Source organism: Enoplosus armatus, chromosome 19 (genome assembly GCF_043641665.1).
Source record: "Enoplosus armatus isolate fEnoArm2 chromosome 19, fEnoArm2.hap1, whole genome shotgun sequence".
In the NCBI taxonomy this organism is placed as follows: Eukaryota; Metazoa; Chordata; class Actinopteri; order Centrarchiformes; family Enoplosidae; genus Enoplosus; species Enoplosus armatus.
The window spans coordinates 11499206-11512061 of record NC_092198.1 but is presented as its reverse complement, the minus strand read 5'-3'; the positions used below and the strand labels follow the sequence as shown (position 1 = coordinate 11512061).

Sequence of the window (12856 nt, the reverse complement as noted above, 5' to 3'; positions counted from 1 at the left end):
ATACTTTTCTCTCCGTTACTCCACACTCTCACACTTTGTAGAGTAGCCAGCCTATCGGCATTGGAGGTAGCTACTGTCCATTAACCCAGTGACCTCAGACCTGGGAGTCCGGTCCTCAAAGACCTTTATTTACACACTATACAACTCAAAACCCAGGTGTTTTCTGGGTATACCAGTGGCTAGCTGGACAGCTAAGAAAACAACAACAGATTTGGAGTCACCAGAAGGCATGTTTCTGCCGGAGGTTAACCGATAGCCCCCACTTCCGCCTCGAGCCACTTGAAATAAGCGTTTACATATCTTGACCAGTCTCTTCACTGAAGGCACAGAGACGAAAAACTGTTGACCATCCCACCTTCTGACTCCCAGCAAGACAGCTTTAGTTTAGTTTAGCTTAAAGATTAGTCGTTACTGATCCCAATGTTACTAGTAAATGTAATGTTACTGAATAACTGTAACACTTTTCCCAACACTGATGATGGCACCAAGTTAATTAACATGCTAAAGAGACAATACACTAAACATTGGCATGTTAACATACTAACCTTAGCATGCTAACATGCCAAATCTTACAAGCTAAACATTAGCATGCTAACATACAGGTTGGTTAACTTAAGATAACTGTTAACTCTGTGCATGTTGACATGCTAATGTTAGCAACACAACAGTGTTACAGTAACATTACAGGTGAGGCTGAGAAAGTACACTTGAGGCTGACAAAGTGCACCTGAGACAGATGAAAGTTGAGCCAAGTCTGGACTGCTGAGCCTGAGACTTCCCAAAATGGCCACCGTACAGAGGATAAACCCTTTTCATTTTTGCCCAACTAGTTATAAGGATCTAAAAATAGGGTAATTTTGTTTTGGTGGCATGTAAAGAGCATTATAGCCTCATGGGGCCGCTAATGTAGCAGTTCTAGTGGTGATTATGAATTTTTTTTTAACACTTTCTCACAAGAGCTATATCATGCCAGCTAGCCAAGGGGGTAGGAAGAGACCAATGGTCCCAAGCAGGCACACAATAATGAACATCCACAGGAAGATGCGGTCAATCACCATGGCGACATACTTCCAATCCTCTTTCACCTGCGTAGAATTAAGACCGACAGAAAGAGACAGAGAAAAAACAAGAAATGAAAAAGTTACAGATATGAAATTCTCATTATGATGTCCATAGTTAATTAGGAAGACTACCTTTTATACACATGCTGACTTCATACTTCATACTACATTTTCTCTTTTGAACCAGTCATCTTTGTGGAGCCAGACTTAAAATGCTATGTAATGTGGCCAACTTTCCCTGACCCACATAATCCATATACTATGAGGAAGTTGGATAAAGTAAATCATGAGCCTTTGCAGGCCAAAGGTTATTAGGCATTTCATTGATACTCACGCTGAAGTCAGCATCCTCAGCCCTCAGATGGTCTGCAATGTAGTGCACCCCTTCCAGAGCACGCATGACACTTGGTGAAAGCAGGAATGTTGAGTCTGATACTGCGTTATCAACTTTAGTTGGCCTCTGAGTGGGATTGACTCTGGCCCCCGTTAACTGTCTCTTTGTCCCTGCAGCCCCCTCCTGTCGGTTCTGGCCGTTCTGTGGGTTTTTCTGTTGTGGAGGAGGAGTCGACCCTGGAGGTCTGGGTGAAGGAGGACGGAAGGAGAAGTATGATGTCAGTGTTCCCAGCTCTAAATCCTCGTAACTGCTTCTATCCTCTGGTGTGGTCCCATCTCTTAACCAGTTAGCCGAGGTGCTGAGGCAGTTCCCAGATTTGTACCCGGCTATCCGGCCCTGCCGCCGCTCCACCACTGCTTCCTGCTGGAGCAGCAACAGCCTGCGACGTCGGCCATCTGGTAAGGGCCGTCGCATGAACAGCCAGCGTGGGATCAGGTCCAGGAACACGGAGTGGACCCAGCGGGGCATCTTGTGAGTGCTGGGAGAGCGATGGTGCACGTTGAGCACGAAGACAGTGATGACGATGGAGAGGGTGACAAAAATCATAGTGAAGAGGAGGTACTCGCCGATGAGCGGGATAACGAGGGATGTGGACGGTATGATCTCTGTGATGAGGAGAAGGAACACAGTGAGGGACAGCAGCACAGAGATGCACAGGGTGATCTTCTCACCACAGTCTGAGGGTAGATAGAAAACCAAAACAGTGAGGCAAGAGATCAGCAAGCAGGGGATGATGAGGTTGATGGTGTAAAACAAGGGAAGCCTCCGAATGATGAAGAAGTAGGTGATGTCTGGATAGATCTCATGGCAGCAGTCGTATTTCTTTGTATTGTATGTCCCCACAGCGTTGATGATGGCCCATTCACCGCTCTCCCAGTAGTTGTTCAGGTCTACAGTGTTTTCAATTCGCTCCAAGTCAATCTTGGCCTTGTCATATGTCCAGGAGCCAAACTTCATTTTGCAGTTCTGCTGATCAAAGGGGAAGAAGGTGACGTCGATGCTGCAGGAGCTCTTGTAAATGGCAGGAGGGACCCAGCGAACTTTACCATTGTGGAATAGGTGAGCTTTCGTCATATGGGTCACAGCAAACTCACCGTCAGCGCTGGAAAAGCAGAAGTCGTATCAGTGATGGTGACAAAGGCTCAAATAGCAGATAAACAATCATATCCTGCGTTGTGAGGAGTTGTAACAATCCTTTTTCTGAGAAAACGAATAATCTTCTCCATTAATCTCCCCTTCATTCATCGTTTTAATGGTGATAATAGCTTCTGCTGGAAACATAATGATGAGTCTTATCATTTCATCAGTTTCAAACCTTTTTTTACCTTCACTCACAGATTGTGATAACACTGTCTCCATCATCCACCCTCTCGGTTTAATCTCCATGAAGTGAATTTAGGAGAAAGGAGAGGTTTCTTAAAAGTCTATTCCACAATTGAAGCATTGCAGCATTTTAAGATGAATAAACTGCATCAACAGACACTAACAGAGATGCACAATACAAATGAAGTGAATATAATTTTTAACATAGCTTAGAGTTTGAGACAGGAACAACTGCTGTCTTCCAATGTGAAGGTGCAGACATTTTAACAGAGGAGCAGAATATGTCCACTAGATGGCGCCATCTTCATATAATATACCATCCAGTAAAGAGGCATCCATTTGAACCAGTCGTTGTGTCATTGTCATTGAGTGTAGCTGTTAGACTTATCTTAAGTTATCTATTACCTTTTCAGTGCAGTAGACAGAAATAGTTTTCTTGACCTGGTCATGAAACCACTTAAATAACATGATTAAGTTGAGTAGATCTGAATAGATTAGTCAATTAATTGGTTAGCTGATTGACAGAAAATACTAATAACATCAGTAACACTTTCAATAATCAATTTATCATTTCAGCAATTTTTAAAAGCAAAAATGCAAAAACAAATCTCTGGTTCAAGCCTCTCAGATGTGAATATTTGATGGTTTTCTTCATCCTTTGTGACAGTAAAGTGAAAGCCTTTTAGTTTTAGAATGTTGGTTGGACAAAACAAGCAATTTCAACAAGTCAGCTTCAACCCTGGGAAATTGTGCCATTATTCACTATTTTCTGACTAAATGATTAACCAATTGATCAAGAGAATGATTGGCAGATTAAACAATAATGAAAAGAACTGTTAAGGCCTAATGTTAAGGTTCTTATGTACTGTTATGTTAGTCTCATATCACACTTACTTGTTGTAGAGGACAATGTCTGGTACCCATATGAGCTCTGACGGCACTCTTATGGACGTCACATTGTCATAGTCAGACGGTCTCCAGCGAAGTTTGTAGTCATTCCACTCCTGATAGATACAAACAATATGAGATGTTTTAGAGGGCTGCGATCCTTTAAGTAATTGTCATACAAGTAATTAAATTCTTCATAAACTCTGTAGAGGTAGGTTTTTTCTTATTCTTAACATTGTACATGAAGAAAAATAAATATTTTTCTGACCTGTTTAAGCCACACATTGGTTGTCATCATTTGGTTCTTCTCATCCTAGCAGACAGACAGACAGACAGACAGACAGACAGACAGATAGACAGATAGACAGAGAGACTGAGTTAAGGCTGTCATCTCTGGGTTCAGGCCAGAAGAATATATATGAGAGGTTCTTGGAGGTTTGTCAAAGCTGACCCAAATATACCTCGCAGCAACTTTACTTCAGTAACTTGATGGATGTGAAGTGTTCTGTAACAGTTTCCTCTGTGACAAGGCAGAGGGTGCATAATCTAGTTTTGCTAAATTTGTTTTTGCTACTGTATATAAAAATGTCAAAACATACTGGTGAAAAACCACATACAGAGTAAAGCTTGCAGGGTAAAGAGGGTTAAAGTTGCAGTGGCTTCAGTTTTGGTAAGTATAGGAAAGACAATGTATAAGAGTATGAGTATAAATCATGCGAATTAAAGCTCTAGGAATAAGTTGTTGCATTTAAAAATAAACTAAAATGTCTTCTTCTCAGTCTGACCTTGAAACTTGTCGCACTTTGTTCACATTTAATCAAGTCATATATAAAAATCCACGTCTTAGTAACGGGCTTTTCAACTTAAACAGATTAACAGCTTGTTTTCAAAGAGAGAAGGACATAAAATTACATAATCCCACAATGAAGTCACCAAAAAGAACTTTAAATATCACCTCTGTTAAAGTCTTTATGTACAACATGAATTGGACAAACGTGCTGTAAACTCACCACGTCAATGAGCTGTGCTATGGACAGTCCAAACTTGACAATGACCACATCGGAGATGTTTGGCACGGGCCTCGACCACTTGTTGTAACCAGCAAACAGCGTCTTAAAGAGATCATCCTCAGCGTGCGTGTGGGTCTTCTCGTGACAAAAAACTGTAGGTATATCATTTATTTTAATTCAAAAAGTATTTTTTAACATTTATAGAGGGCAGATACAATATGAGAGTAGTGGAATTTATAAATTGGCCACATTTATTCAACACTGCAAATTAAATTCCAGATTCTATTAAATTTCACTCCCATCTTTCTTTTTTTATTTAAATATGCAGTTAATAGATCTATAAAATATTTCTTGAGACTATCTCTCTTGGAACTGCAAAATGGAGTTTTCAAAATTTAAACAAGCTAATATGAAACTAGTACAAACGTCCTTTTGACATTCTGACATGTAGTTCATTTGGACGGTTTTAACTCGTCACTTTGTTTTGTTGGCATTCAGCATTTAATATTTCATGGTATGAAATAAAGAGAATGTAACAATTACATGGGGAAGTGTGTACTGTGGAGGAGGACAGGAGTAAGTTGCACAGGGAATGCTGGGACCATATCCATGTTCTCTCGTCCGTGTCTCCCCTAAACCTCACTTAACAAACAGTAGTAAATCAGGCTGGCATGATATTGTGGCTTTTGGGAGTGAGGGTGAGGGTTGTAAACATCTCATGTTTCAGCTCAGAGGCCTACTCTAAACATCGAAGACTTTTCTTGGTAAAGTCTTATTGACTTTTCCACATCTTGGCAAATCTTTTGATCTCTTGATCTGAGCTCCCCATGTGGGGCGCCTGCTAAAATCTCCCAAGGTGAGCAGGGCGAGACTGAGGAAGTGTCTCTCCTCCCTCGACAGGAACATTTCAGCCCTCTCTTTATCTCTTAAGTGTTATCATTATGTATATGTGGCTTCACAATGACTGGTGGCCTAATCAAATTGATTTTGAATATGCAGTCTAGACAGATTTGCATACAAGCTCAGACTGAGTCACTGTGTTATTTTTCTGCAGAATGAATAGCATGGAAATAGACAGGAATCCCGTCCCTCGGGGATTACCGCTTCCACCTTCATCAATGTAGTCAGAGTCAATTACACACATCATTACTTGCTTGTGTTAAGTGGAGGTGAGCTAATTCCTCACTAGTGAAGGGTGTTTATTGTCGAGCTGTCTGTCACTCTGTGTTACAACTGATGCATAAAACAGTTAACAGTTTTCACTTGAAGCAGAGGGTGACGATAGTGTGTGTTTGCAAAACTATATCCTGACTGATACTGGATTGTTGAAACCAGTATATGATATTTCAGAGTTTTCAAAAATCTGATGATCATAGATCGCCAATATCCGTTTTTTAACGAATCACTATTAAATCACTTTTTGTAAAGAATTGTGGCAAAGATATGTTATGAGTGAGACCCCTTACATTTAACAAAAAGTACCATTTGGTTGGAAAACTATGTAGTAAATTATGTAATGGATGTCAGTGTTTCTAAACTACCTCAAACATATCTTTGGCATTACTGTTCTGCAGTTACTTGTTACCTATGGGCTGATGTACGATGATAACGGTATATCAGCCATAAGCTAACACCTGCAGATTTGATGGTCATGCTTCAGTTTATAGAGAACGTGTGGACATTTTGGGAAACACACTTATTCACTCTTTAATGCTAAAAGTTAGATAAGAAGATTGATACCACTCTCATGTCTGTACAGTTAATATGAAGCTGGAGCCAGCAGCTGGTTAGCTTAGCTTAGCATAAAGACTGGAAACAAGGGATTAGGGTTAGTTACTGTAACAGATATGACAGTGGTCTCAATCCCATTATTTCCCAAAATGTTGAACTATTAGTTGATGAATTGTGACCAAGATACGCACTGAACTAAGTGGAATACTAAATAAATAAAATAATTTCTTGTTAGTTATAGACTGATGTATACACGATACCGTCAATATAACTGCAATCACTGTTAAATGTACAGAAAAATAACTTTTATGACAAATATCTCGTAACAGCTTCTCTCTAGAGATGTATGTAAGGAAATGTGGCAGTACATTAAAAGCATCACACCAAAGCCAAACCTCAAGAATCAATACTAAAAAGATCTAGTGATGTGCCATTGGGTTTACATGCCATTATCACCCACTTCCTCTGGATCTCTGTTCGACAGTGTATAAAGCAACACAATGAAGTGTGCTTCCATCAAGGATCCTCAAACGAGACCTTGGACCACCTGCATCTGGCAGCAGTCATGGTTGCTTGGCCAAGGCCACATCATTACCTGTCCATGGGTGAGTTGTAGTTCTGATGACCATATTAACAGGTATTTACAACCCATAACTGTAGGACAGTCCAGTGGAGGATAACCAGGTGATGGGGCTTAAATAGCATGCATAGAGCTAACCTGGCATGCAAATCTGTTTAAATTATTTATTGCACATGATAATTCTTTGGCTTGAGGGTCTCTTTAACAGAAATATGCGGATATCATGTGAAGTGACTATTAAGGCAAGACATCATTGTTTTAGCAATAGTTTGTAAAAAGAAAAAAGAAAAAGAAAAAAGAAAAAGAGGCATTAGACATGAAATTAAACGTTAAATTGTATGAATTCAGAGTTAATTTGCCCACGGTACACTTGGGCTCTTCTCCTGCCATCATGAACTAATTTCATCCTGGCAAACAAGCAGGCACCAGAGACTTCTTATCTGTTCTCTTGACAGTCAGGGCGGCGCACGTTCATCTGTCCGTGCATCTGGGAAGGACCAGATGTGGGGCTTGAAAAAAAAAAGGCTCTTGGGTGCCATAGATCAAAGCCTCCTGCCAGCGGAGACTTGAAATGAGATGACACCTCCAACATCCAGCACACTGGGCCATGGATGTTGGACCGTGGCCAAGCCCATTGGCGAGAGGTGTATGAAACACTGACCAGTTAGGATGACAGAGTCAGCAGCTTCTCAGGCCAGAGGCGCTCTCGTGAAATTGGGCTGTCAAGTACTTAAGAGTAAAAAGTTCACAAAAAATCCAACATGCAACAATTTTGCGTGAGTTGACTAAAATTTCAGGACTCGAGTCGTAGAGCTGAACTCTGTCAATGTCGTAATGAGACGTATGTTGGCATGAGATCAAGTACCTGCACATCTGATTGCTGTTGCATGTCAAGATGGAGGGAGGCGACACAGAAGCTGCAGCACGTTTGATATAACAGTGTAGGCTGTGTTTTTAAACCCTCTTTCACGTACGTCACAAGAACACATATCTTAGACTTCCGAACGAGCACTAGTTTGTGCACACAAAGCTTACATTTGAGTCTATTGAGAACTCATACATGCCCGTACAGAAGCTCCTGAACCGACTTCCAAATACAGCAGGTCCGAGTTCCACTGTTGAGCTCGATTGGACTTGAAATTAACTATTGTTATCTCTGACCCTGTTTCCACAAATGTGTCCACAGGAAGCTCTTAAACTCTTGAAAAATGTGCACGATAGATGGGGTTTAACTCTGAGACCTAGTCCAAATTCTGACTATACGCTTCTTTGTCATGTCCATTGCTGTTTTTTTCACATATATGTGACCATGAACATCCACTGAAAATATGAGTACGCTTTTTACATATAAATATACATATAAAATATTTTCTCACTCTGCTCTTGAGACTTTTAAAACAATTTTTTTTGAAGTGCTCTGCTTCTCTTGGGCAATTTCTAAATTTTACGTTTTGGATACCAAACTATCAGCGAACAGACGGAAGCTAGCTAACGTTAGTCATGTCATCTTTTGTATTCAGCTAACACTAGCTTTGTGTATGTGTCATTATTATTATTATTATTAAAACTAAAAATACGTGGAAGTGAAAGATAGAGGGCTCCCAAAACGATGATTTATCGGTAGTGTCGAGTTAGTAACCCTAGATTTGCAGAACTCTCGCGAGATTTGTACAAACACAGAAACCAAATCAACGTTGACTTATTGTTTTAACCCAAACCATGATCTTTTCCCAAACCTAACCAAGCAGTTTTGTTGCCTAAATCTAATCAAACTGCGTGTGAGCGTTTCCCAAATCTAAGGTTCCCACCTGGACACAACCTGATTTATGGAAACATGAGAGAAAAGCATTGTGGGAGTTGTGGGTGAAAGCGCACAGGTGTTCAGATTGAAAGGTAAACTTAACATTACGTTTTGATACTTTAAAGCTTTTATTAATCCGAAATGTATCACTTACTGTTGTGCTATGTCGCTCCGACTGTCGCAGAGTTAGCGTGTTGTTGTGGTAAAATGTAAATTGTTGTTAAAACATCGGAAGCATGTTTGTCCACTTCTCCGTTTGTGAAAGGCACGTTAAGGCCGCGGGAACATATTTAAAAAGTGCTTAACTCACCTGCCGGAGACAAGAGCAGCGAGCAGAGGACAGCCGTCCTCGCACAGAACAGGTGGTTGTGTCCCATTTTGTACTCTGGCACCAAGAAGTCCAACTTCACCGGAGAGCACGGCGACGTTACCGTCCACTGTCAAAGCGTTACCTTGAGACCGTGATGTGTGAGCAAAATCTGTCATCTTCGCAGCTGGGAGGCATATCAGGACAACTTCACCTCCGCTGTTACTACAGCCGTGTTTATGTCTGTGGGCGGGGAGTGAGCATGAATATGCTCTGACTGGGTTACCCGTCTCACTTCAGCCCCGCTCGCTTTACGTGCCTTTTTGATTCCGCGCACTAAACCGGCGTGCTATCCATCACCCGGTGCTGAACCAGGGAGCGGCACAGTGGCTTACCTCTGGTGTATTTGCACACTTTAGTACCAGTTCATAATACTGCCTTTACGAAATCTGGTCTCAAGAAATGAATTCACGGAAAATAGTCCGGTTTGTTGCTGTGTATATATTATCCAAACAATTCCACGTTTTTACGCACGGTGCCAAGAATTTACGCGTCCTTGGCGACCTAATCTTTAGGCTTTAAAATCCAAATACATTTTAAATGAGGTCTTCTCCATGATTAGAAGCATCCGCAAAACAGCATCATCCACTGTGAGAAGACAGGACACATCTGAGTACCTCGCGTCTTTCATCTGGTACCTTTTAACAGTCCCTCCTCCTTTCTCTCTCATGCTCACTCTCTTTCACACACACACACACACACACACACACACACACACACACACACACACAGGATTCATAGTAAAAGTGATGTATGCATGTATGGGAAGTCATCTACCAATAACTCCAATTAGATCCTGTTTGCTCCACTTATTATTTAGTAAAACATTAAAGGATGTGTAAATAAGTGACACATGCAGCTGATCAAACGCCCATGGGATAATTCTGTGGAAAACAGCTAGAGGGCAGACTAGGTGAATTAATATGCTCAGTGAAGTTTTAGTTCCCCTGAAATATTGATATGAGTAGAAGACGTGAAAGCAACAAATGCAGAAACATATGCAATTCAATATATATATATCAAAAGGCTAATTTATTGTTTGTTGAATTTTACTGGATTAAACAGTTCATATCATACATTGTACAAATTCATACTATTACACATTTTATGATTGCAAACATGAAAGCGCTCTCTCTCTCTTGAATCCTGGCAGGGTTAAAGAGAGAATAGCACAATAGAGCTGGGCACACAACTAAAGCATGATTCTCACGTTTAAACGGGTAAATCCACATATAGACCCACAAATACTTTTCTTTTCTGATCCTAAGGTTTACACAGATACAGACTATCTATTTCAAGAGCTTTATCACGTTTTCTTATTGTGTGTTCACTGCTTATTTCTTCCTAATCACAGGAATTGTCTAATTGTTTATACAATAGCTTGTCCCTCACTCACAGATTATTGTATACTTTTCTTTTTAACAACGCTGTCTCGGTTGCAGTCTTCTCCTTTTTTTGTTGTAAAAACAAAATCTCAATTTGACACACTTAATGTATCCTGGTCTCTATCCTCACCCCTCAACCAGATGGCCGATGCATAGCTTCGTCTGGAGAGGACTAACAGAGCCATTATGTTTGGTCTCTGAAGGCCAATCTAGTTTGAGCCATAAACACTCAACTTGGCTTAAACCTGCAGCACATACTGTTGCCACGTTTTGCCTCACCAAATTCCACAAATAATGTGTGTTGTTGTATCTCAGTGCTGTAAAGCACGTATAGTTAAATTAATCAAAACTATAGAATTGCATGAAGGTTTATTTCCTTTATTTTGGGCCGCACACAGGATACCAAACACCATTCATGACTCGTGACAGCGTGCAAAGTCTTTTCAACACTTCCTTAGCGACGAATTTTGGCAATGTCTTTCAGCTGCTTGGTGAATGAAGCGTGCAGGGCCTGCGATGAGGTCTCCAGCCTGTTGGCGATGTCCGCTGCAGCACGAAGCATGTCTTCAAAGGCCAAGGACTCTTCTCGGATTCTATTCAGGAAGACGAACAATGCAGGTCACCAGGAGGAGTGAAGGGAGGGAGGAGACGGTGGCAGATGTGGAGAGAGACGTAGTAAGTGAAAGAGGAGCTGAGGATATAGGAACATTTTATGGGGTGGGGGTGGGGGGGTTATACATATGGTTGCTGTTAAAGCTGGTTATGTAATGGAAAAGATTAGGTAAAGGGGAAGACAGAATCATATATAATGCTAAAGAAATTACAAACATTAAAATATGACAGCAAACTTTTAGACCTCAACCTCTAAAGAACATGCTGCAGCATTTCAGGTTAATTACTGGATTCAGATGTATTCATCTCCAGGGCTGCAACTAATGATTATTTACAATCACAACAATTAATCTGTTAATTGTTTTTCAGTTAATTGTTTAGTTTATGAAATGTCAAAAAATGGTATGCCCATCGAAATTTCCCAGAGCCCAAGGTGAATTCTTCCATTTGCTTTTTTTTTCAACCAACACTCCAAAACCCAAAGATACTCAATTTGCAATGAAATAAAATTGAGAAAAGCAGCAAATCATCACATTTGAGAGTTGGGAACCAGCAAATGCGTGGCATTTTTGGTCTGTGTGACGACACATATGTTACAGCAGCCGAAAGAAGAGTAGTAAACAGAAACCTTGAAACCAATTTAGACTGCAAGCGGAGACACAATGCGGCAGGGTAATGCGTTTGCTCAGTTCTTTTGATTGACATGTGCATGGTGAAAGACAGGAGTCATCACCGCAGTCGCCTTTGCTCTGATAAAAGGCAAAATATTGCCCGTCCCTGCCATCATTTGAACACAGATCTTCACTCACATCTCTAATTTCTTTGTTACCACCATTAATTTGTTTACTTCTTCAGTAAACAAACACGAGCTGATCTTTTCTTAGCTGCTGTCTTTACACTTCAGCCTTTACTTTTATGAAGCTCAGCACAAACACATTTTTAACTTCTTGAAAAGCTGATTTATTGCACTCACTTCTGCATCCCAGCGAGGGCGCCCAACACTTCCCCCTCCAGCTGCTTTTCTAGATCTTCTTCAGCTTTCTCTACCACCTCGTGGCAACTCTTCTGGTCCTCTTGGATGCCAATGATGTTTTCCTTAATCACATCTTCATAGCTCTGATCTCCCAGCTCTGCCCCCACAAACTGCTCCAAGTTCTCCATCACCGCCTTGTTTCCATGCTGGATGGCCTGCAGGTAGACCAGGTCCTCTCTCTGGGCCTTCAGCCTTCGAGCTGAAGCAGTGTTAGTGCTGAAGTGGACCGAGCACTTGTCCGGTTGAGGCTCGTACTGCAGCGTAGGTGATGGTGATGGTGAGGAAGCTGCTGATGTGATCCAGACTTTGTTGTTTCTCATCCTCGCAGGCTCATCACCAATTTCCTGCGACGTGTCATTGGTGGCCATTATCGTGGAGTAGATGTCAAAGCCTGAACCCCAATCTCCACTTTGGCAGAGCGTTGGGGTTGCCATGGATACCCAGGCCAAGATGAAGGGCATCCAACAATGCCACATGTTAACCTGGAAAGAGGAGGAGGTCAGTAAATAACTTCTGTGAACTTGATCAACAGGTGAAGAGGAACCTTAAAGACGGTGTCTGACATTTTGAGCAATACGCTTATTCTTTTTCTTGCAGAGAGTGAGATGAAAAGATTGATACCACTCTCATGTCTTTCACGTCTTTAGGGTAAATTTAAGGCTACAGCCAGC

At 41.2% G+C, this 12856-nt stretch overlaps 1 protein-coding gene across 1 annotated transcript; it reads right to left on the bottom strand.

Moving 5' to 3' along the window:
- Positions 1-959: 959 nt before the first annotated feature.
- Positions 960-9165, bottom strand: chrna2b (cholinergic receptor, nicotinic, alpha 2b (neuronal)). Its single transcript, XM_070925658.1, has 6 exons — positions 9099-9165; positions 4677-4828; positions 3935-3979; positions 3673-3782; positions 1396-2557; positions 960-1085 (listed from the first exon to the last, which is right to left on the bottom strand). The coding sequence occupies exons 1-6, from the start codon at positions 9163-9165 to the stop codon at positions 960-962; spliced, it is 1662 nt and encodes a 553-aa protein (XP_070781759.1).
- Between the last annotated feature and the right edge of the window lie 3691 nt (positions 9166-12856).

Bases quoted from the DNA above. Each gene is read 5' to 3' on its own strand.
- chrna2b (XM_070925658.1), bottom strand. From the start codon at position 9,165: ATGGGACACAACCACCTGTTCTGTGCGAGGACGGCTGTCCTCTGCTCG. The intron at 3,980-4,676 runs GTGAGTTTACAG...TCTGTCTGCTAG, and splicing joins TAGCACAGCTCATTGACGTG to GATGAGAAGAACCAAATGAT. The intron at 3,783-3,934 runs GTCAGAAAAATA...TGTATCTATCAG, and splicing joins CCAATGTGTGGCTTAAACAG to GAGTGGAATGACTACAAACT.